Source organism: Chelmon rostratus, chromosome 16 (assembly GCF_017976325.1).
Source record: "Chelmon rostratus isolate fCheRos1 chromosome 16, fCheRos1.pri, whole genome shotgun sequence".
Lineage (NCBI taxonomy): Eukaryota > Metazoa > Chordata > Actinopteri > Chaetodontiformes > Chaetodontidae > Chelmon > Chelmon rostratus.
In genome coordinates, this window is record NC_055673.1 from 12,815,308 (window position 1) to 12,841,591 (window position 26,284).

At 43.8% G+C, this 26,284-nt stretch overlaps 1 protein-coding gene across 3 annotated transcripts in view; it reads right to left on the minus strand.

Annotated features, from left to right (window-relative positions):
- Positions 1–25,114, minus strand: part of ctnnal1 (catenin (cadherin-associated protein), alpha-like 1) — a 47,182-nt gene extending 22,068 nt beyond the window's left edge. For all 3 annotated transcript variants that reach the window (XM_041955581.1, XM_041955582.1, XM_041955579.1), the window contains exon 1: positions 24,805–25,114. In XM_041955581.1, coding sequence (XP_041811515.1) covers positions 24,805–24,900 — 96 coding nt within the window. In that variant the 5' untranslated portion in view covers positions 24,901–25,114. The remainder of the gene's footprint in view (positions 1–24,804) is intronic.
- Positions 25,115–26,284: the final 1,170 nt, after the last annotated feature.

The following is a 26,284-nucleotide window of genomic DNA, read 5'->3' on the forward strand; positions in this document are numbered from 1 at the left end:
TGCGTTATACAACTCATGAAAAAGAGACATGAGGGGAAAAAAGGATGCAAAGAAAAAGTTGAGACCTGAGTGGGCAAAAGAAAATACAGAAAATCTCTGAAGGGCACCCCGAACACTGGAGGACCATGAAGCTGCTGAAGGCCTAATGAAAGGCTGCAGTTGTAGCCATGTCTAGGTGTATGTGAGAGTCACATGGTGAGCTGCTCTGATGAGTAGCTGCTAAAATGGCACAAGCACGTGGTTGGAATAAACCTACTGTAACCAATTCTGCTCTCTCTCACTTCCTCCACCCTTTCTGCCAGCCTCCACCTTTCTCTCATAAGAAGTTGTAACTTGTCGATCTGTTTTTTCCACTAAAGGGCCGTTGTTCGGCGGCAAGATCCTGACACTGAAAGTGCTAGGAAATCTTCGGACAGTCACTTTAAATGTTTCAGCGTTAGAGCTTCCCTTTGTGCGAGCCCGGTGTTTTTCACTGACTCACCCACTCGGAGTAGGCTACTCCTCAGAAAACGCAGCCTAACAGAGGGAATTAGGGCACCGTGACACACGATTCACACCCGTGTTATAAAATAGACTATTGCTCAGCGGCAGGTGGCATTCACCGAACAACAGATAGACATTTCTGTGATGTGAAGTGTGCGCTTTGAATCATTTGTCCCTGTCTTTTTCTGGAGGGCCGTGTGTCTTGTGCGCTACTAAAAGTGTGTGTGTGTGTGTGTGTGTGTGTGTGTGTGTGTGTGCATGGTATTTTTTTTCCTTTAATGCCTGCAGGGTGCATGTCAGGCATGACCATTTCCCCAGAGGACTTGTGCAGGCAAATGGTGACACTCGTGAACACTCAGGCCTGGCAATGATCCACAAACCAGTGTTCAAGAGGGGAGTGTGTGTGTGTGTGTGTGTAGGTGTGTAAACACCAGCACCTGAGGCTCACAGAGAGGAAGAGAAAGTGACAGAAAGAGATAGAGAGACTGGCGAAGGGAAACAAAAGAGGGTCAAAATGGCACCAAGAGAAAACCTGATAACAAATCTTGTCGTGCAAAAAAAAAAAAAAGAAGAAGAAGAAGGAGCTTTTTCCACATTGCAGCAGATGAGCGGAGGGTGAAGTCAGTTTAACAAGTTTAAAGTGGAGCATCTGTGAGCAGCAAACAGTGAAAAAGTCTGTGTGAATTGCAAAGAGAGAGAGGGAGAGAGAGCAGAGAATAACTGCTGCCTGGGATTTCCTCCATTAGGGATTACTAGGTGGGTACATTTACTGGGCTGTGCAAACAGGAACAGAGCAGGGTGGAGAGAACATAATATTGATACAGTGCCATCGCAGAAGAGAGGCCATTGTGTGTGCGTGCGAATCAAAGGAGCTGGTGTCAGTCTCGCTGTGCACAGACAGAAACAAGCGCACATTCATTCTACATTTGTTGGAGGAAACCTAACCCTCTCCTGACCGTCTTCTTACAAAGGAAGCCAAATCTTGTTCAAAGTAAATGTCTGATCAGAGTGAGTAAACAAGACTATAAATATGAGCAGACATTCAATGCCAACTTTCAGCCCTTCACAGAGTTTGATACTCTATATTCTATGGACGCATTTCGATCGATACCAGAAAAAGTATCAAGGTTCAATACCCAGCTTCACTTCTTACTGGCAGCTGTTCAATCATTAAAGCTGCCTTCAGGCCAAAGGTTAGGAGTGTACTGTATATTTCACCGCAGTCTACTCATTTGAAATGTCTCTTCCCAGTTCATTCTCTCCGTTTCACGCACATACACACTCACACACACACACACACACACCCGCGCCATACCATGCTGCTGTGCTCTGCTGCACTCCAGCAGCGCCTGAATGCCAATGAGCACTCCCAACAAAGCAGCATCCGGCCCAAAGCCTCCCAAAACCCGCCGAGGATTTACGTGATATGAAATCTGTGAAATAAGCACAAATGTTGCTTCAGATGCAAAGTCAGACCTCCAGCAGATCTGTTTATTGGCAGGGCTAAATGAACACTTCCGTGACCTGCAGAAACTGAGCTGAACTTCGGTTGTGTCAGCGGGTGTTGTATCGGCTTGGGTGGAGAAGGATTTGCTGTGGAGGAGAGCAATGGCTTAATCCACTGTTTGATGTAATAAATGTGGGGGTCAACGTGGAATGTGCATTACTCTTCAAAACTTTAGAATCACCTGTCCTTCCTTCAATAAAGGCAATACACTTTAAGTAGATAAAATAGTATAATTCACACATTAAATGTATTATTTCATTTGAAATAGTTTTGGCCACAAAAGAAGAATAATTATGTGATTAAAACTTTCATTTAGTCCCTACAGTGCTGCACGGCAGGCGAGGATACTATTAGGACCATATGTTCCCCCAGAATACCCTTAAATTTAAATGTTTTCCAGTCCAGAAAAAAGCAGCTCATGTTCATTACTGACCCCCAAATGGTGCAACTGGGCTCTAAATATTTATTATTTTTTCTTTGGGCTCTGCAGTCTACTCAGTGGTTAGATTTAATAGGTTTAAACTGTGATTTGTCAGCCCGTTCTACGTGTATTCCAATAGCGTTAACACTACACTGACCTTTTATTTCTGTTTTGACACTTTAAGAATAGCTTTGCTAAAGCTACACGCCTGTTAATTCCAGCTTGTTAAAGGCATTACTGTGCACTTGACACCGAAAGAGAAAAGAGAGAAACCCTCTAAAAATTTCATACCTCTGGACTTAAAAGAACAGCGTGAGCCCTGCTCCTGCTCCTGCACACACACAACTCTGGACATAATCTCTCATAGAACTTCTCTTTTTCACCCTCACATTAACACAGCAGAGCCCATCGTCTTCTTGTTACTTTCTCCGCTGCAACACAACCAGTCAATTCCCAGTCATCCACCTCTCATCTCTTTGTTGCCCGTAATTAGGAGGACAATTACAAGGCCATAAAAGCAACCTCAACAGCTTACCCCGAGCAGCACAATAACGCCAACAGAGCTCACCCATTGGTTCGTGGGAAATCGAGACCAACACCTCAAGGACACACTGAACGACTATAAATCAGAGAGTAACAAAGGCTGGAAACATTTGTGGCTGCCTCCCATGGCTACTGGCTGAGTTTCATTGAATGGCTACGCAGGGAGAAAGTTTGCCGAAGTCGGAGTCACTCTTCTCCCCGCTTGTTTTCCTTCTCTGTTCAGATTCTTGGATGAATGTGTAGATAAATGTCTGTGGAAGAAAACTTCAGTTTGCTCAAAACAGATCGATTCAAAGCCTCGTTTCCAGTGGTAAATTTGCGTCATTCTTGTCATTTAACAACTGCGAGAAATAAAAAAAAAGGCAGCCACATAAATGTGAGTGCGAACAAGCTCATCCCGGAGGCCTGACAGGGCTTTTATTACACACGCATTGTAGCCATTCATCACAATAATTGCTTGCTTGGTTAGTGCTGTATTGGTGTGCTTATTTGTCTAATTTATATCTCTGATTCCTTTAAGCTTTACTCTGCTTGCTGACGAGACTGAAAACTTTTTCCCCGAGTGCAAAAAGGCTGAAAGTAAAGTTCAGATTGGAAACAAAATCCTGGCAAAAGGAACTTATCTCACTTTCAGCTATTAGCAGTCAAACTCGAGGATTTCCACATGTGCAAATGTGGGGGTGCAAACCAGAGGATGGATTATCAATCCATCAGTGGTGACTTAAAATTCTCTTTTTTTTGTCAACTTAAGCGTGTGTGTGTGTGTCTGCAAACAAGTATTTATTTTGCTGCAGTGCTGCTGTGTGCTTGAATAACCGTGATGTGTGTGTGTGCAGGAAATAATTGGGCAGTAGTTGAAGTGAGGAGAAGGAGACGTGGAGGAGAGAACCAAAAAGAGCGGTTTAACGTCTTGTTTGCTTTCTGATGAAAACTGCCTGCGTTTTTTTGGCTGAGTGAGTTTTCGGGTTTGTCCTCGTTAATACGCGACAGGATTTCTCCATTTGTGGTGATTTGGCACACGCCTGTGCACACCTCGGCTTGTCGCTCTCATTACACTGACTCTACAGCATATGGATCACCCTTTTTTAAATCAACGGGAAAAAGAACACTTCCAGGTCTCATTTGGGCCCATTACAGAACAAAGAGATCATTGTTGCAGGGAGAGCTGTACCCAAAAGGACAGCGAATGTTTGTCCTTTCCGTGCTGATTTCTCCTTGAGGTTTACAGGGTTTTTTGGGGGGGTTTTTTTGTCTTCCACGGAATCTGAACTGGGAGTTTCTGTTTGGTCTTTATTGATGCAAGGGGAAACGTGGCGGGCCGCTTGCTGGGGACTGTGAGAAAGAGGGAGAGGAAAAAATATATACATGAGAGGAAAGGGATGAAAGTCGTACTGAACATGCACTTTAATGGGTGAGCAAATCCCTTCCAAATTGGCCGCGAGCAGACGGGAGTTCGATGCTGCGCTGGACGAGAGCCAGGCTGGAGAAGAGATACGAGGAGATGAAAAGAGAGACAGGGGAGTTAGGAGGAGAGCGGCTACAGACAGATAGGGAGAGGTGAAGGGAGCGGGAGAATAAAGAGGAGGACATGTCACATCTACATCATGTCTTGTTTCTTCCTCGCTGTGTATCTAGCGCCGCACTTCTCTCTTTCGAAATTCCCTCCCTCCCCGACTTCAGCGGCCTTTGCCTCCCCACCTTCATCCAGCTCTCCTCCTCAGTCTACTGCATGTGCACTGCTTCAAGCCTGTCCCAGGAGCCAGGCTACTGCGGTACAGTACAGTGTGATACAGTACAGTAGCAGCTTGTGATGTTTAAGCTGCATCCTTTGGGATATACTGTAAAACCATGTGCACAGAACAGCAGAAGAGTAGAGCTGCTGCTCCATCCAACTCTTACACTGAAAAAACTTATTACACAGAGAGCAAATTGCCCTTTCATTCCTCTATGAAATGAGTTCAATTATAGGGCCCTTATGTTAAGTGCACAATGCATAATGTGGCTGGTCCGAATGAGCACAGCCAGTTTTCTGGACACCAGTTGGTCATTACTGAACAAAAACATTAGTAAAACATGCCGGGCCAGCCTCCAATATACATCCATATTCTGCACCAATGAGTCATGTCCTTATCGAACAAATGTAAGATGCACTTATTTTATGCTCTTTCGGCTGCCTACAAACACAAGTGACCTTGTTAAATTTGAGCCACAAGGCAGCCGTTCAATTTAGCATAAAGGCTGAACTGAACCGCATCCATATGTAGTCTTGACTGGTCATGCATTCTTTGAAAATTGCATATGCAGCGAAATTTTTCATTTGATAGACCTGCACGCACACATACCTGCAGAGACATTGCATGTTTCCATACAGTGGTTTTAATTCACCAAGAAAGCCACATCCTAATGCTTATCTTAATCATATAAACTGACCACAGATCTGCCTAATTTCAGCTCTCCAAGCCAGTGATAGCAACCTGACATTATAAGGCTGCATCCAACTAGTGTAGCTGACTTTCCCTTTCTACCGCTCACACTTACACACACATACATACCTATCTAGCTGCAGCACCAATCTTCCCAGAGATAAAGATAGAGAGTCCAGTGATTTGGCAGCAGTAGCTGCGACTGTTTAGGGTGATTGAACACAGATGGTTTTACCCAGCAAGACGGATAATTCCAGAGAAAAGCTCACTGTGTGCCTATACGGCCACAAGATAACAGGGATAATACCAGCTGATTGCCAAAGAGAGTAGCAGAGAGGGGAGAGGGGCACAGAGGAGGTGATGGATGTGGGAAGACTACAGAGGCCAACACACAGGCAAGCTGACAGTCACATAGTGTAGTGTAGCTACTGCCAGCAAACAGATTAGCCGCCTTATGTATTTATACCCAAAAGGCAAGCATCTCTATGTGCTTTTGTCTCTTTTCAGACTTATTATTGAGCCTTACAGGCAGCTGCATGAGAACACTGCTCAGCATTAGCTCAATATCAATACTTTATGGTATTTTCTGTAGTGGAAGGCTAGCTGGTAGAGCATTTACTGGAGCATTTAGGAGCTGAAGAGCCAAATATGGACAACAGCAGACCACGAGTGACAGTGAATATTTGACTTCCATCCAGGGGAAAACATTACTCCAGATGAATGTTGTTGAAATGCAAACGTTTGCTGGAGATATAGGAACTTATAAGGCGATAGTATGCTGCTGTTGCATTTAAAGCTTATTTCTGCTTTTCCTAAGACGCAAAACAATAATTAAATCAATTACATAGACTGAATAAATAATGATGTTGAATTATTCATATTTCAAAGTTCTTGTGGAGGAATTTAACCAGTTAGTCAAGATTTGTTTCTCGATGCTTCAGGTCATTTCCGATGACCTGTTACTGTTTATTGAGAAGAGTAGGTCTTCCTAACTGTATGTTAGCAGTAGTAGTGGAACAACTGTGTCATTGTTGTTCAAGGGAGCTAAATTTTCATGTTAATATTATTCCAAGTCGCTCACAACTGGCAACCACGTAAGACGCTGAGCCAGTTTTCACTGTGTCTGGCCAGTGGATAGACACAGTAAACATGGTGGAGAAAGCAGGTGACAAAGGTTACAGACCAGATGAGGAGCACGTGAAATGAGCCTCAGCACACTCGCTCACGCATGCCAACAGACATGCAGCCACTGAGACAGACAAACAGGGGGATGCTGATGGAGGTAGACACAGAGAAACGAGGGGTGCACCGAGGCCTGCAGATACGCAGACGAGACCCGACGAGCAGTAAAGGCAACCCGAGTGGCACGCGGGCCAGCAGTTGAATCAGTTTGGATTTTTATCAGATTGTACCCCATTGGAGTTGTATGTGAAAAGGGCACTGTTTGGCCTTCAAGCTTTGGCTCAGCAATCACAGCTGACATTTGAATATGTGGACAGGCAGATTGAATCCACAGCAAACATCAGCGAGAAGGTTATAGCTGATGAATAATAACTAGCTGCGTCCCAGTGCGTATAACCAGCTCCTCAAGAAGGCCAGCGGCCAACAATCAGGTGTCATTAGTGGTTCTGAACAACAAGCAGACCCACTGTTGAAGCCTTTTATTCAAGAGCTGAAAGAAATTACAGTCGGGGAATAGTTAATGCCAACACATGCTTACTTGTGCACCTGTTAGGGCTGGGAAGCATTTAAAATTTTGAGTGTGTTTTTCTTAAAAAACCCTTTTTGTATTCAACAAAAGAAGCCAATATCGTACATGTCGATGGTCCTGTGGAAACAAGCAGCCACGCAACAACATTTCTTACACACAATAGCCTACAACTGATGTTTTTTTTTTTTTTTAATTTCAATCAGGATTCATCTGATAAGTAAACAAGATAACGAATCTGTCCAGACATGTAATGCAAAGTTTCAGAGCTACGGGCACATTTCTGTCAGCACTGAATGAGTATAGAGGGGTCAATCCAAAGCCTTAGTTTCAGTGCATGCAATTCACAATTCCTGACTACAAAAAAAACCTGTTAATTGCTCACAACAAGCAGTGAAAACACAGACCTCGATCTGTTTTCTTCCTCTCTATGGGAAACAGTTACTTACGTTTTCTTTTTAAAGGGCTCAGGCCGGGGGGGGGGTGATGAAGTATGTCTTCATTCTCACTGTGAACTATCACATGAAAGATGCCAGATGGAGGCCACACATGGGCACTGTCGTCTAACTAGTATGTTAGCGGACACAGTATTGTGGTCCTGGGCTCTGTTCCAGCCATTGCCATGAGGCCATGTTTCATCTGCACTGCAGTTTAATGAGGATACTGTCCACCATCTCCATTACTCAGCGGATGAAACAAGTTTGTGTACATGGAAAAATGATGCAACGAAACTTCTGTCTTCAGAAAAACAACTTTTTTAGCAGTAAATATTGCAGTCGGTGTTGTAGAGGCATGCTCTGCGAGTGTTGCATGTGAGATTGGACCCTGACATATGGAAAAGATGGTAAATATGATGTCGGTTAAAACATGTCCCTTGCTCCTCTGACCACCGTGGCATGCCAAGGCTGTGATGTCTGCAATAGCTGTGTAGCGTTAGAGTAGAGAAAAGACAGCCACTGAAACGCACATTACACACACACACACACACACACACACACACACACACACACACACACACACACACACAGCTTGCAGTCAACAGAGCACAATACCGCTTTTCATTCCTTCTTGCTCACGTAATTCTCTGGATAGAAGGTGGGAGGGAGGGAGAGGCAGAGGCAGACAAAGAGAAAGTCAGGACGGAGAGGGGGGTGGGGGGTCAAGCAAGGAGAGGAGAGATGTGCCCTGAACACAACGTGACTGCCCGGTCAAACTCCCTCTGGCTGTCTCAGCTGTTCACCTGCCCCTTCCCCGCTGTACCTGGGGAAGCATCTTGGAATGTACTGTGGGGGTCAGCATCGGATACAGAGCACCCTGAGGCGCCAGCTCACCTGGGCCTTGAGGCCTACATGCACCGAGCTTTTCATGCTGTGACAGCGTCTTCTCTGTGCTTTACCCATTTACTTTAAATAGAAATAGATATACAGAGAGATTTATATAGATCTGCATGAATATTATATGTTTTCTCCAGTCGTCATGACCAGGACTGGAGACATGTTTTGGATACTAATGTCAATACATTGTTTCATTTGCCTCCACTGTGTATTTTCATGCTCAAAGGAATAACTTGACTTGCTTAGTGAACTGTCCTCATCGCAGTTAAATCTCTGCAGGTGACCGTGACTTTCCCACTAAAGCTGAGGTGGCATCTAACCCTTGAGTAGTCAACTGAAATGTTAGCTCCGGGCTCTTCGCACAACTCACAGCACGGCAAACGTGTCAAGCGCTGTACTCTTTCTCTCCTGCTCCAGCCTTTGTCGCACCATGGCACAACAGCAAGCAAGCGCTGCAGCAGTGTGCATCATCTTTTTTATTTTTTTGGAGGGGGGGGTGTAAAGAATTCAAGCTTGGTCAGACTAGCTGACTCAACAAGGAGCCCCTTGAATATAATGAAAAATGCAGATATGTTTTACTGGACAAAGCACTTAAACCAATTTAACAAGTATATCAATCAAAACATTTTTAATGCTGACAGTGCAGACTTGCGCTATAACTTTTTTTGGCTGAGCCTTCAAAACAATGTGTAAAAGTACTCTCCTTTGAATGGAATATAAATCACATAATACAGCAAGTCAAATGTTATTAGCGTTATTTAAACATATTTTGAATCCTTGTTGCTTTTCCCGCAACTGCTCTGATGGTGAAGGGCGCCTGGCTCCACATTACAGCAATGTGACAGTCAATCGGCTCAGCCTGCCCACGTGCGTGCAGAGAAGCCAAGACAAAACACCAGAATAGATTGTAAGGTTGGCACACAGTTGATAAAACCAATAAAGTCAGCTCATATTTTCCAAGGGGCCATTCACTGTCAAATAAACGACAAATATAATCCCACTTATTGCCTGGTATTACAGCTTGGCATCGATCCTTGGTGCTCTGCCACGGTTCAAGCGTTCATAGCCTCTCTGAAACCTCTCGGAGACGGATTTCCAAACAGGGGGGGTGAAAACATGGCCCAGGGTTTCCAGATTACATATTTGTGATTGTTTCACATGAAGAGAAGTATTCATCTCCAGGGCTTGGCAGCAGACTGGCTTACCACTCATGTGCCATAGCAGGGTAGTGTTTCCACTCAGGGAGTGGAAGGAAAGCAGAACAGGCTGTTTGCTTCCTGGTACTCCATCATGGCTGTCTGAAAATAATGGGAAATCTATCAAGTCTTAAGTGGGCCCACTGAGGGTGCTGAGCAGCGAGCTCCCCAGAGTCACTCCGACCTGAGCCAGTTGTAGTTTATGTATGACACATTTTGACAAGCAAGTTCAAATCAGTCTTCATTAAAACAGTCATCTTCAATCAGTAATGCCCACGATACACTTTTATTCATGACAGCCGTACTTGACATTTGAGTGGATGCATTATTCATTCCAAACGTATTGTGGGACCTCACTGACCTGGTTTGTTAGTGCACTGACAGTAACACATAATCTGCAGTGTAATCAGTCAGGCTGATATGAGGTGCAGGAAGCCGAGAGGGCCCAGCAGCAGCTGATAAGAGAGAATGATAAACCTGGGAGAAAAGCAGACGGACAGCTGTGATGGAGCGATAGGAGGGAGAGTGGCAGAGGGCATACAGTAAATAAGGAAGGAGGGTGGACAGCTGCGACGGAGAAAAACAGAAGGCCGGGCTGAGGGGAGCTGCAGAGCAAAATGACTCTTTTTAAAAGTTTTTAGATACTGTAGAGTGAGCTGGTAAAGACACTCCTCTGTCGGTCTGGGGACAGACGAGAGGAGACAGTGTGAGTGAGTGACCTCTGATTCAGTGGTCCTTGCTGAGGAGGTAGACAAACAAAATATGGCTGTGGATCAATTTTCGCTCTGTTAACCACGATCCAAGGTTAACTAAGGTGGGAAGCGGAGCAGAGGGAATCGATCTCCTCTGTTTGCAGAACACCAGACCACGACACAAACCACTGTTGTGGTTCACCGACCTCGTTTCTCTTCAAAACCCTTTGCAGTTGTTGGTGGTGCAAAAAAACTTTTCACAATTAATCTAATGGCAATGCGGCATTAAAAACAGCACCAAGAGAGTCACTCAAAGGCGAAGCCCTAATCACATATTATGAACACAGAAAAGTATGTAATGAAAAATTAGGACTCAGTGTACTGAAAAGTTTATTGAAAGCGTAACAAAATTCTGTCTGTTGATTTTTTAAAATGTGCACAACTCGTATTAATTGTTATTGTTATATTTTAATGATGAATAAAGTCTTTAAATGGGATTACGGTGATCAAGATTAAATCTGAACAAGATTCAGCACCCATGCAACTATTAGCATTTGAGTCTGAGATCACAAGAGCAGTTACAAAAATTAGTTCAAACACTTTTATCACACTGATCAGAAACTTCTCACGGCGAGACTGTTGGTCAATAAATACATTGCAGACACACAGCAGCTGACAGAAAGAGAGATAGAGATCGTACACAGAGGAATATTAGCTGAATAAATGTTAGTGTTAAAAGTAGTGATAAAACTAGTGATAAAAGGGAAGCTACGAAAAGGCCAACAAGAATGCTGAGCTTTCAAGTTTCATAATGAGTCATAAATAACACCATCAAGCACATCATGTTGAGGAAAGTAGAAAACACACACACAAATACACAAAGGGCAACCATTTACTGCGTGCAGCCATGAGAAATAGACAACAATTAGCCTGATCAGCCACCGTCAGTAATCAATACAGACACACATTATTAGACTGTAAGCCATTAATCAAACCGATAACTAACCGCAATCAATGGATGCCTGATGGCCTTATTGTACTTTAGCAGTTAGCTAGTGTTTCCATGGCGGTGACAAAATGTCAGATACAAGCAATCTTCTCATCCTTTGGCATAAACAGTGGACGGAGATTCAAGGTCTGAAAAGAGCCTTAAAACTGCATTCTTTCTAATGGCCATCAGGGGGCGACTCCAAAAAGAAGTCTGATTGTATGTAAATGCCCTACTTCTCACTTGATTTATTTCCTCAGTAAAATTTCCTATTGAGTTTATGGTCTCAATTGCTAGTTTCAAGGCTTCTTCACTACAGAATGATGTTCATTTTGTAAATTATTGTCCCATTTAGAGTGAAAAAGCTGGTATGCTTCAGGGTGCGGCTACCTATTGACTGACAAGTCGTTATCACAGCGTGTCCTCAGGTTCATCATCAGACCCAATCAGGACAGAGGCGTGGCAATGCGTATCCTACCAAGTCCAACCCTCTTGTCCAAATATGGTCACTTCTGACTCCAAAAAACCAAGATGGCCACGGCCATAATGCCAGACTCAAGGCTTCAGAGCAGTTGTCCACAAACCAACGGGTGACATCACGGTCAAACTACCTCTTAAGTAGAACTGACTGAATCTCTACAGTGGGGACGGCAGTTTTCCTATCTTACATTAAGCATTAAAGTTTGAGAAGTGAAAAGTTTCCACCAAGATAATCTGAGAGTTTGCAGTTGAAAGGGATCTTTTCTGTGCTTGTTTTGAGCAAAACACAAAACAGAGGAGGCTGCGCTGTCAAATAAATAATGAAACAATAAGTCAAACATGTTTCCCTAGATGTATCATTAATGTAGCCCCAGTCTATATGCTTGGGATAGGCTCAACCTTTTTCTACCAGTGTGTGGGTGATGATACAGCAATAGCGATGCACCTGAAACTGAGGCAGCTGAATGCCACTGACAAGCTCTCATTTTAAGGGTGTCAATAATATTTCAGAGGCAGTGAAAAACAAGCACCTTCTTGCTTATCTCAAAAAAACACTGTATAAAATGTCTTAAAACCCTCCCAATTGTTGAAAATAGCCAACAGGCAAATCATACTAAGGGTCCTAAAGTGTGTAGCAAGTCATGTCAGCTTGTAACAAACGTAAAATAGCCCCCCCCCCAAAAAAAAAAAACAACAACAACAAAACTGAGAATGCTGACAACACAAATTTTCTTGTATCTTACTGTTTTCGGTGGATTTAACCGTTATCATACTGAAACCTAGATGGCCTGCCTGACAGCACAGATTTGTTCGATCTAAGCAAGTTTTCGCAAAACATCCAAGACGTAATATCAAAGACTTCTCAGGACCAGGCAGCAGGGCAATGCAGATGAGATCCCACCGATGTGGAAATGCACAGCGTATGCAGGTACAGATCTCTCCAGGCTACACTGGGATCTTTGTTCCATGGCAGACCAGGTTATTTCATAGAGATGTCCCCTTCATACTTCAGCCTGGGAGTAAATCTTTTACAAGAATATGGCAGTTGTTTAATCTGGCAATGAAATGTAACAAATGAGGCAAAAACGCTGCAGAAAGACAGAAACATCAAACATTACATCTGCATGTGAGGTCTCAAATCTCTCCATCAGCTTGCAACATCCAGGAGAACGCTTTATAACTTGCAAACAGCCTTTGCCTGGATGCTGAAGTCATATTTGGTTTCACTAATTGAATGAGACTTACAGCTCTGTGATAGAATATTCATTTAATTGTATTAGGCAAGTGGTTACATTCCAGGAAGAGAAGAGGCAAAGGCGGCAAACAAAAACATCTCAGTGGAAGGTTTAGATCGCAGACGTGGCCTGTTGTCGGTGTGCATTAAGAGACTAAAATTTGCAACTAATGAATAACCAAACCCAACAATCTTAATTAAGGTGCATGGTATTCAAGCTCCACAAAGCAAACCACGAAAACAATTATCTCCTATGAGATGAATAATTTAGTTCTGACTAATCTTTTGAGATGAGGCACCTTCAAAAGAAACAATCCATAGGTAGGGCCCTATGAAATCCTGTTTCATAGCTGGCTTCCCTGTTTTCTGTTTTCATTTTTCTGAGTTCTGTGTTTTATGACTTAAGCACATTTTGTCATGAGACTGAGTGTCCAATCATGTGGTGAATAAAATTTCAACAACGCAATAAGAAAATATTAAAAATATTTAAATTTTTAACGAATATCAATGATTTTGATGTAACACAACACTGAACAGATCTTCTGCAGGATAGCCACATGCAGCTCGAACACAACGGGTCAGTGGGTCTGACCGAGGCTACGGTCACGTTTAGGCATCGCTTCTCCTCGTTTACGATGCTTGACTAGGAACATGCATAGCTTATTCATTTTTTTTTCAACAGGATATCCTACTCCACACATGCAGTCATGAAGTCAAACAAACTGGCATGTTGCATCTGCCAATGTGGTTGCACTGAGCGTTTGTGGATTGACCATTGCACCAAAAAACTCTATGTGGCCTCAGAGTGCTACTCCTACTTTGTTCTTGCCATTTGACTCCAAACTTTGATTGTCCCCCTCCATGATCTCTTTGTGTTGTTGAAACCTGATATGAAAGCACTTGAAAGGGGCATACTCCAGTGAGGCTCTACATTCTGCTCCTTAATCATCTCAGTTAGGATTTCCTGGGCCAACAGTGAAGATTGATGAGTACCTGTGTAAAACCCAAAGAGGCGGAACTGTAAATCGACGCAACCTGTCGGAGAACTATCGCCAGACCCATCACCCAGCATCGTTTAGATGATCCACAAGTCCAATCCAAAGTGATCATGAAAATTACAGCCTGCATCCTCGTGTCATCATATCAGATTAGTTTGTAAAACAGGCCTCACAAAGCACGATCCTCAGAGTAAAATAGCAGCGGTGGAGATTAGTTTGGGCTCAATAACGAATCAACCGCTGCACAAACAACCCAGAGTCACTTTCTTGGGTGCGACACAGCATGACGACAACAGGCTGCTTCCACAACCCGGAGGTACGAACGTCGCCCTCCTCAGGTTGTCTTCACACAGAGCGGTGTTTAATGACTGGGTAATTATATAAAGTCCTCAACAGGATAATCCTAACTGCTTGCCAACTCAGCCTCGAAAACATTCCATCAGTCATCATGATGGGTAATTACAACTAATGGACAAATAATAGTGTGCAGTGAACAGTGTGTGAAAGGGGCTTAACCAGGCTCTGTGACAGCCTCCCGCAGAGATAGCCTGTTCTGCAGAAAAAGAACGGCTGCTTTGACGACGCTGACCCAATACACCTGACACAAAGGCACTGGCTTTTAAATAATAAGGCTTGTTGTTCTTAAATGAAGACGCAAAGTGACGATGACAAATGGGCTTGGTTTCAGAGATGCCTATAGAGGCACAAATCAAATAAAAACACAAAGTGCCTGATGAAATCATTCTCACAAGTTACCTCCAGGATTTTTGCCCTTCCACTTTTTGAGACAGTGTCATTTTTTTTTTTTTACAGATGAAAGGCAGGAGATTTGAAGATAAGATATCAGGTGCGGAAGAAAACCAACATGACTGCAAACTGTCCCCCGAGCGAGATGAACCCTCAACCAGGAGGAGAAAAATAGGGCGTTTCTAAGAATGTGGCCTTGAAGGTTTGACATTTGAGAAGAAAGGGACTTTAAAAAGTGAACGACTACATTAATAAATCAATAAAGTGTGTCAAACCAAACATCAAAACCCTTAATGCAGAGGGATAGCGGCTGAGCAGGAGGATTCACTGATGAAAGTGGTGAGCGAACGGAGTGAGGTGAAGTTCAAGCCCTTGGGGGTGGGAGAGGTGCTAACTCATGCATACCAGGCAGTATGGATATGGATGCATAAAGGTCTCACCCTCCGAGACTTTGACTTTTGACCCTAGCCTTGATGCTCCTATAAAGACACAATTTCAGACAGCACTCACACGATGCACATTGTAGGAGCTCGAAATGTGAGCCCGGTGAAGGAATGCAGCCCCCCCGACTTTAGGCTGCATAATGGCCTGTGTTGTGACACACTGACTCTCACACACATTCATAGGGGGCTTAGGGATCATGCTTTCACTACATTATTGTTATTACATATTTGAAGTTCCAGTCGGGCACTGTTTAAACCGCAAAAACCATTTATTTGAAGCAGTACCAGGAGCCTTTATACACAAACAGAGATCCAATCTAAACAGTAAAATAAAGTCCCACCCATAATAAATACTCCTATCAGTAACCCTCATTCAAACACAAATGAAGTTTTCATATCATCAGCAACTCAAAAAAGCTCCTTTCAGCCCTTCAGATAACAGACACGCTTGAACGTCCAGAACAAGCGGAACATTATTTATAGAAGGTGAGTGACTTTAACTTATTTATAGGGGTTGGCGCTCTGAGTGTGTGTTTGTGTGTGTGTGTGTGTGTGTGTGTAGGTCCACCCACACTGTGCAGTGTTTTACCGGCTGGCTGGCCCCCAGCTGTCATCCACCGGCTCCAGTCACCCAGAAACCGTGACAAGATGGGAACGCCCCCACCATACTGATAAGTATCAGGTAATTTCAGGGGTGTCGATCACGGTCTAGCATCACTAGGGTCGCACACATACGTCAGCTCAATCTGTCCTCAATCTAAATAGTCGAAACAACTGTCTTCGCATTTCTGCCTCATCTGAATTCAAACCATAAAATGTGATGCAAATAATCTCTACAAGCAATCTGCTTTATGTAATGGGACCTAAAGAGGACTCGCATTGCTGCGTCTTTTCGTCCCAGTTGCTGACCTGCTATACCCATGCTGAAAGCTGTCATTCGAAACAACAACTTGTAAATGGCCTGTGAAAATGCAGCTACTTTAAATATCGCTTCATGCTGCACCGTATTTGAGAAGAAACCATATTTGTTCAGTAACAGCCGACCACCTCTGGGTAATCTTATCAGCATCAAGTTCAGATGATTTTTTCCTATTCTTGGTATTTTTTTTTTTAAATCTACTATCTGCCTACAATTGTGCTTTCAACACTGCGCTGGCTTCCTAAAACATTTCCCCTGAAGATACGTGACGGTCAGACAAAAGCTGGTGAGAACACCATCATCTCGATCGCTCTCAAGTATTCTATGTCAAAGAAAAGGGACAGTCAAATCTGGCTGAGCTGGTTACATGCTGTTCCCATTACTGTTCTTCAGAATAGGTGCAGGGCTGAGGATTAGGTCTCAGTTTACAGCACAGATGAAAAAAAAAAACGAGATAAAAGATCCTATGAGAAAAGGTAAGGCTGAACTTTTCAGCTCCGTGCACTACCTGTAGCCACTGGCTAGGTTTTCAGCGGGCGGCAAAATTAATGAGGTGAAGCAGGGACACCGGACTCTCTGGAGAGGTTGAGATTAAAAGTGAGAAAAAAGGGGGCTAAGTGGAGAGAGATGGGAGACACTCAACACAAGGCTGAAGACAGAGAACGAAAGAGCAAGAGAATAAGGAGTGTGACAGGAAAACAAAATCAGGAAATTGGGCAGTGCAACAGAGGAAGGATGGAAGGCATACAAACAAGGTGCAATAGCTTCTTACATACTGATACTTCCTCCTCAAGCCAACACCCTGAACTCACATCGTAAAATGAAGGATCTCAGTGTGCGCCCTGTATCACTAGACTTCAAGTTTTACTCTACTGGGTTTTTATGTCCTCACACTGAAAGCGATACTGTTGCACAAGGTCAAGAGTGACACTTTCCGATGCATTTTACAGAGGAATTTATCCAATAACTGCTAATTATACATCAACCCACATTGGCAATAAAAGTGACATAGAAATCATACTTTCATATATATATACATTATACCATGGGAAGAAGGTTAGAGCAACATAGCATGCTTTAAATATTTGAAATTTCTGCCTATTCAGAGTGAGAAAAGATAAGAAAACGTTTGGTATTCTGTGTTCTCCGTGTCCTTCACACTCTCTTTGTTCTGTCATGTCAAACCTCATCTCTTTAAAAGAACTCATTATCGAGAGGGGAGAAGTTCAAAGACGCTCGAAGAAAGCAATTAACACATACAAGCCAGACCGAAGGATTCCTCTGTGGTACAGTCAGCAATGTTGCTGCTGGATACGAAGAGGAGAACAAACAGGATGACTACGAGAGCTTTGGGATGAACGTCAGATAGCTCTGTGTTGTATGACCTTAAAAGGAATAAATCATTAGACAGTTATACTTGAAGAATTTATATAACACTGATATTCGAAGCAAACAACAGTATTGACAAAGTTTATTTTCCAATACAATTGCAGAGATCGCAGAGATCCTAATCCAGCAGTTCCCAACATTCATCCCCTTTACATTTTGGAAAACTTCATTACTTGTGTATTTTAGGATTGGCCTACCTCATAGAGCAGAAGGTTTCAAAGGCATGAGGCACACAGCATGAGGTGAAAGGCAGGTACGGCCCCTTAAGGAACTAAAACCCATTGACACAATTTGCATCTAAATCCATGCTTCTTCACACAGTCATAACATTATCTCCAATGTCAATCATGAATAAATGTCCAGAACTTGATTAGTCCTGAACTTGCCTGAGAATCATCACGTTTTAAAGTTTTCTTCAGTATTACAGTACTCCAGTGATATTTGTCCGTACATCCATGGGTACGCCGCAAACAGGACCTGCTATTGGCTAATTTGGTATACTTTCAATGGTGCCAACTTGCCCAAATGTAAATGGTTATAAGCTTTAAAAAAAAGTTGCTGTAGTTGTAGCCCACAGCTACATAACTCACTCCATGGCAACATTGTTCTTCTTGTTTGCTTCTTCCAGACTACTATGGGAACTGTAGTTCAAAAACTTCAACGTGATTGTCCCCCAAATCAAGATAAGACAAAGACTAATAATATAAGTGTCAAAATCCATTAACTTTTATCATGTTGCACTAAGATGACACATTTTTGGAATTTTATGCAACATTATATTAGTTTGTATAAGACAAACTCATAGCCAGTTTCCCTACCTTCCCCAGCATTTGCAGAGCTTCCCCTAGCAAGGCCCATACCCCCCACATTGAGAACAACTGTCCTAGTCAATGTCATGTGCAGGGGACTGGAATTATCACTCCACCGAGCCAAGAAACCGCCAAACACAAAGACAATGGGATATAAACAGCTGCCCGCCAAATACTGATCTGTTTGCCTGTGGTTGTCCAGGCAGCAGACAATATAGATACGCTGTGTGATATCTCTGGCAATACATGACAGGGCGGGTGGGAGGATACATGGTACAAGATTACAGTAAGTGGGCCGTCCTTTCACACACTTCAGTCTCTTCTGTCCTGTCAGCATGTACAGTGACGCCTCATGTTTCGGTCTATCCTTATATCTCTGTGTCTGCTTTCAGTGCTGCAAGGAGGAGGCCAAATAACTGTGTTATCGCTATCTTACCATGCCGGTGCCTCCTTTCTAATGACGCGTTGATATTGAAATATTACCAGCTCGCTACAGAAGACCTGGCAGGGAAACTGATGTACTGTTTCCCATAAAGTTCACAGATGGCCTCTGTTCGACTGCAGAGTAATTAACGTCAATAAGTACGTCCTTGTCTGTGCTTCTGGCCGTGTGTCTATGCATCTGTTTCAATCCACAGGGCTCTTCCAGTGAGGCTGGACAACGTAAAACACCACGCTACATTAGGCACCACATCCGCGCTGATACAGATCTCTTCCTGCGTGCTCACGCTCACATGAGAAGTCTCATCACTATCTAATCATCATAAACAAAGAATAAGCTGTAAATACAGGCTGGTAATGGGCCAAAAAGCCATTTGATACAAACAAGAATGCTACAGTAAGGCAGGCCAAAGAGGGTACACGCTTCATTAGTTGAATTTCTTTCACGGCAATAACAGAATAAAAAATGCACTTGAAAAATTCAATATCTACATATTATTACAGAGATAACCAGGGGTTGGTCTTGATGAGGACTCACTTTTAACAGTTTTCTTAGAGACTATTTCTTCAAGCCACCTCAAAACCTGGACGAATGAATCCAAACTATCTGCTAACCTTAATGCCACCACATTACACTACTTTATAGACAACAGGTCCCTGACATAGCGATCCGTTTTCAGTTGACACAGAATGCCAGTCTTAGAGCTATGCGAGCACAGGTAATGTCACTCCGAGGCTGCCTGATAATGGGAAGGATGCCTAATCAATACTTTATCAAGCTCCCTGCTGCAGGAATACGTCTTGGAGGGAGGCAGAAGCTTTCCTTGAGACAATTAAAAGCAGTTATCGCCATTAGCCACAGCCTTCAGATAGCCCTAATGGCAGAGGGTGAGATAGCTTTTTTCACCATTAAGTTAACTCTGCTGTTGGGGGCGACCGGTCCCTTTTGGGACGCGTGCGATCGCTCACACACCCAAACGAAAACACACTTGCAAAGACACACAACTTTCTCATCTGGAAGTATATTAGCCAGAGAGCGGTCAATGGATCAACGAGTGAGACGGACCCTTTTATCGGCACTTAAAGAGAACAGAGATTTGTAATGACTCCCCTGATAGCAATAGTGAGAAGAGGCGTGAGAGGGAGGGCAAGGGGGAAGCACGGGTCACACAAGCCTGGCACACGTGTGTTTACGTTTGTGTGTGTGTGTGTGTGTGTGTGTGTGTGTGTTTGTGGGAAGTTTAGAGTGTAATCATCAAAAGAGAATCTGAATTCTCCAAACTGACAAAGTTAGCTGACTAATGCAACCACTTCAATCGAAAACGGGGAGCTGAGTGGAATTACATCTCATTTCAATTTGATGACACAGGCTTGTTGACTGCCTGTGTATACTACCTACCACTGAGTAAGAGCTTGCCTCAGATCCTCATTTACACAACAATAATGTGAGTCAGGCTCACTGCGATTCAGATATTTGATGTTTAAACCGGAGGGGAGCCGCTGAAACAAAACACTAAACTGCACGCTTCTGCCAGCCTCAAACTGAAGGGGAGGAAAGATGACTATAGGCAAAAGAATGAGTGCGAGAGTTAGCATATACCTTGGCCACTCTTCAAAATCTTCCACTGATGATGGCAAAACAGGAAAAATGGTGGCCTGTGCTGAAAATATGTTATCAGACACTTTGTTGTTTTTGGTCGAGGCCTCAAAGGGTCGAAGGCTGGTGAAGTGACAAATAAAATGCAGGTGACGACACATGAAACCTCAAACACCCGGCACCACGGATTCATTTAGCTTCTGTCGTCCGGGAGCAAACAATCACACATACCAAAGTGTGCAGATACAAAGACACACAAACCACACTGGAATCCCCCACTCTTCTTCCACAAACACACACCAATACACACAATAAAGGCGTATTCTGTCTCATCCCGAGCAGGTTAGTATATTTTTGTCTGTGAGTGTGTATGCACAGGCATGCATGGTTGTGGCGCGCCGTAATCCTCGTGTGGTTTCACCTTCATGCCAGGGACCCATTTGTCTTCATTATCATCATACGGCTGGAGGAAGCAGATCTGTTAGGGCTCGTGGCAACAGCAATGCCTCTCTGTCTGGGTATAAGAAACAGCTTCACTAGCTGGACGTTTGTCATGTCACCCCACCACAGGACCAGGGACGCTAAGACGAAAATAGTCCCTCATACCTCAATGAAACTCCATTTCCGAGATTTCCAGAAAGGGCTGGAAATCTGACTGATGGTCGTGCTTACAAGGCTTGTAAGTGAGGAGTCTGTTTATGGAGCGCTTTCTTTTTGCCAGCGTTTTGTTTAATGTGGAGTTTATGTGACAAAATGCTAACGCTCTGAGCAAATCACACCGTCAAACCTGCCACTGAGCTTTTGTTTGGGCAATATTTCAATCCAGTTTGTGCGCAAAACGAACGTGGAAAAGCTTTTTCACCCACAGTCCTTTTTGGCACATGAGAAGACAAAACTGCGAGCGCCACAGAACCCCTGGAAGCATGACAAAGTCAACGCTAACAAACTTGGACAGAGAGCGGATTTTCCAGGCCCAATTATAGCAGAAAATCTTTTAAGAAACTCCTGGCTTAGCCCTGCAGAAAAATGATGGAGCCGGCACAGCTATGCAATCACAAGGCCAGGGTGTCACAAGTGTTTAAAATGTTCACCGATCTGATCAAAGTCTCAGATATCACTCCCTGGCCCGCATTCGTTCCCACACGTCTTTACCTCAAAACAACAGCCTTACACCTCGTCAACCTGAGGACCACCATGTCCGCCCCCAGACAGGGCTGGTGTGTTTTTACTAGGAACACACCTCAATTACATATAAAAAAAAAAAAAACAGGAACAGAACTGTTATTTCACTAATCACCACTTCAAAACAGGAGTCGGATCTCAAGGAAAAAGCAGCCAGATTATCGCTAATTGCCTTCCAGCTGGCTACGGAGCACATCACAGGTAGGACAACAGCAAACACGTTCTCTTAGTTTCCCCTCTCTCTGTGTGATGCCCATTACATTTTTGACCACCACCAGAGCAATTCATTACCCTCACTATGCCCCTCACAATGCAGGTCCATTGGTATGGAGATGGCTGTAGCAGCAAAGGTGGAGTGCAGCACATTAGTGAATTCCTAGCTGAGGAGAGTGCTTCTGTTAAATCAAGTAAGAGCCCCTTCTTTTTCGAAAAGGGTGGAGCGAACGGTCAAAATGAAGCAGTTAGAAAGCATCCAGATGGCCACCTTTACGCAAACAGGACTCATTCAGATGCAGTCTAAATTGCAAAAAATCTGAGTGGTGCACATGCAAGGACTAAATGAGACAGGTGAACATACAAGCATGAAAAGAGAAGTGGTGGGTGGGACTGTGTGCATGTGTCTGGTGTGTGTATGGACGTACTGCAAGGCCGGGAGACTCCCAGGCCTATAATTACACCCTGGTGGGAGTGGAGCTGATAACAGAGGCCTGAGGATATCAACGTCATAGCGAGGAGAGAGGAGAGGATTGGAGATACATACTAATAAAAGAAGGGGATAGTGAACAACATAATACCTTATCAAACTCCAGCTTTTCTCACTGACACTGCTTTTTCATTTCCTCTTTGATGGTTATCTAATGACCCCTACAACATGAGACATGCATTCACACACATGCATACACACACGTGCAAACACACACATGCATACAAAGCTTCATTAGAGGAAAAGCTGCACAACACAGCCCACACAGTCAGTGCATTTACACCGACTATAATAACTCAATTATAACCCATGTAAGGCAATACTGATTCTCAGGGGAAAATGAGTTATCTGCGTCACATTAAGGCGTTAATCAGAGTGCCACAGAACAGAACAGCACTGTATGTAGTTTCTGCCTCTAAACAATAGCTGCAGAATTCAGAACAATGACAAAATACGGAGATGGCATTATGAAGTAGAGTGGGATCATGGGAGAAATGGAACATACGTGCTATGCCTTTAAGCGATACATAATTTGATCTACAGAAAGTCGGAAAATTGCACACAAAAAAAGCCCATCAAAAGTAACACAGCTCATGGCGACATCTTCAAATGTTTTGACTGACCAACAACTCCGAAGACACTCAGTTTAATATTATGGAAGACGAAGAAAACCAGGAAATGTTCACATTTGAGAAGCTGGACACTCAAAAAACATATAATTTTTGCTCGACTTTGCATGACTTATATGATAAATCAATTGTCATCATTGCAAAACAAATGGTTCAGCTCTAGAAACACGTTTTGTGCACATTTGCAGAAACTGAGCGATTTGTGTGCATGTCGCCGCACTGGACAAAAAGTGCTCACGGCAGGTGAAGCTAATGCACCGGTCAGCACCGACTGGGTGACGGTCCTTTTGATGAGAGCCCAACAACAACAGCAACACATCACATATGAAGATAACGGTCCTTGGAAATGTTGATTCTTTCAGCATTGCAGAACTCTGTTGCTATGGGGACATGCCTCACACACTGAGCTAAAAAAAAAAAAAAAAAGTTAGGAAAGATTGTCCTTGAGGGCCACTATTCAGTGGTGGACTGTAATATGCTGAATACTGTTCGAATATGCAGCACATTCTATGCTATAGACTGGAGCTCAGCCAGTCTTCCTCAGAGGGCAGGAGTGCACCATAAGTTTGCTGCAGCGTAAATATTATTAAGATAACGCAGAGTACAGCAGATTTACTGTATGCTTTAGCACAATGTTACTGCAGTGCTTACTACAAGTATTCTTACAGTAACTGCAGGTATAACCTGACCTGGATTTGATTCCTCCCAAACTTTCTTTTTGGTGCACTTAAGAGCGACTGAAAATGACCACAAAACGAACAGCCTACGCAGAGAGCACGTCCCCTAACAGATGTCCTTTTCTGATAACCATCCCCTGGTCCATTCAGCACAGGATGGCCTCATATCTTTCAAATGAGGCAGTGCAATGTGAGGGAGGAAGCAGGCTTTCAGTGTTCACATGGGGGGGAAGGAGTCAGGGACCTTCCATCATGTTATTGTCCAGTGAGAGGCCCTTCTCCTCCACTGTCTCTCAGTGGAAACAACAGATCATTTACAGGTCTCTGGCCCGACAGCCTCCTGCATAATAAGAGGATGTCCACATTTGCAAGACTGACGGGCATGCCCCTGCTCAGGAGATGCAACCCACCTCCCATCCTAAGCAACACGAAAACAGTCACGATAGAAGCAGAAGCTCTGCAAAAATGAATCCCCTGCCACTGTTCCTGCAGTGAAAATTAGCGGCCTGTTTTATTGCACTAATACACTAAAAGCCTAAACTCCATGCTTCCACAGCCGGGACCCTTGTTTCAAGTGTGCAAGAGAGGAGTCCTTGAAAGAGTGCAGTGGCCTTAAGTGGGTCTTTCATCCACTTCTGTTTATTGAAAAACAAAACACGTGCCTCAAAGTGGCCCAATTAGAGAAGTGGGAGTCACAGTGCAGCTTGGGACTGGCAGAGGGGAGCACGCAACTTCTGGGAAAAACTTTAATGCCCTCTTGAGCAGCAGAGGAGCGGTTCATGTGATCTCCAGCAAAACATGGGAGCAATACCACAATTATTTCATTGATTTTTGGGCGGAGGGCCATTTGTTTCATTGCTCCCACTACTGCGTGCCCATTTAGAGTTCACTATAGTACGTTATGTAATTCTGTCGCCTCCTAACTTCTGCCTAACAACAACTAAATCTGTGTGTTCACACACTCAGGTTAAAAGTTTTGCTAATCTCTTTGCGGTGCGCTATTACGCATTATTCATAAGAACAATGGCAGTAATTACAAAGTAGCGACTTGTGGTAAATTCCCCGCGCGTGAGACAGACTTTAAACACGGCACGAGAAGGAAACATGTAGCATCCGTGTGCAAACAGGTAAACACGAGAGCCAAAGTTAGCCTCATGTGTCCGAACACGGCAGTTGTTGTGGAGCCGAAGTGGGGTTTAAAAGTACAATAGGTTCACATATGACAACATAGCAACTTGCTTTACGTTTGCGGGGTACTCACCTGCGATACTAAAGGAATAAGGGTCTGCTCCACCGAGCGAGTTTTGATTTCCAGACCGGAATCAAAGTTACTGTTGCCGCACGGAGATGAAGCCATTCCCGCCGAGCTCTCCCTGTCTGACACACAATGCACGGCACCGCGGAGTTCACCAACAGCCTTTCCTCTGCCGTTTCTCGGCTGTAAACTGGTGTATCGGACTCGCTGTTACACACCGGGGCTCCGTAGAGGGTTACACTGTCGTTTGTCGAGTGGCTCTCCGCACACACACGCTGTTTTAATCCACGCTGGCTCGGTGGTGGTGCCGCTGCGCCCGCTAATGTCCATGTAGTTTACTCAACAGCGGTGGGGAAGCGGACTGCAGCACACCACTGTGGGCAGCCACACACACGCACCGCACACACCGATGCGCACACACTCTCTCTCTCTCTCTCACACACACACACACACACACACACACACACTCGTTGCCTATGTGCAGGTCAGGGCTCTCCGGAGTGCAGCTCTTTTGCACAACCAGGATGATCGCTATGATCACTTTGATTTGAATCCACCTGTACACTCACCTGCAGCAGTTATGTATTCAATGCTGCATTGATCAAATCAAATAGATTTGGCTGAAAGTATTTAAAATTGAAACATCAGTAGTAAATTATATCTGTGTGTGTTTGCCCAAAGTGTGCAAAAAAGGAAGATTTGATTTAAAAATTCATGCAAACCTTTCGAGCAAATTTCAGAGGATGATATATGTGTATTAGATTTAAACATTCATAATCGATCCATGCGTGCAGATTTCAGAGGGATTTGCATCCAGTCGCCTCCAGAGAGAGGAGTGGTGCTTTCCTCACAGCACAGCTCTGATTTGATCCCTGAGACAAAGAATCCCACATTATCCCCTGGAGTCCGAGAATCCCTTATCATCCTCTCCAAATATGCCAATCAAACCAGTCTGCGCGAGCCTCATGGGACAGCTGCACTGACTGAAATGCAGTGCCTGTCTTTGAAAAAAAAGTTGTCAACCTGACAATGTTGTCTGTCTGGAAAAAGCATTCAATCTCATGATCTTACCTTCCTGGGCAATGCAGGACACCCAGGGCCTAAAACTGAGCAGGGGGCCTTAAGGTATACAGACAAGTAGTTCCACAGTGTTTTTTATGATTTCAAACGGCTCTGGTTTGGGTTGAAATCAGTGAAACTGCAAACAAGCGTCAAATATACAACAGAGCAGCTGCTGTTTTGATATCTAAAACCAACTGGAACACACAGATCTGGCTGGATTGTTTCTGCTCAGACTAAAAGAGAATTATCCTCTGCAGACAGATTTTGAATAGAAGTGCTGGAAATCTGTTTACCAAAGCTTAGCATGAAACCCATCAATAAAACCCATCATTTCCATTAGAGGTGTGTGTGTGTGTGTGTGTTTAGAGTTGTGGATTGGTGGACATAAATGTGTGTTACACTATCTGATTACTTTTTTGTGCCG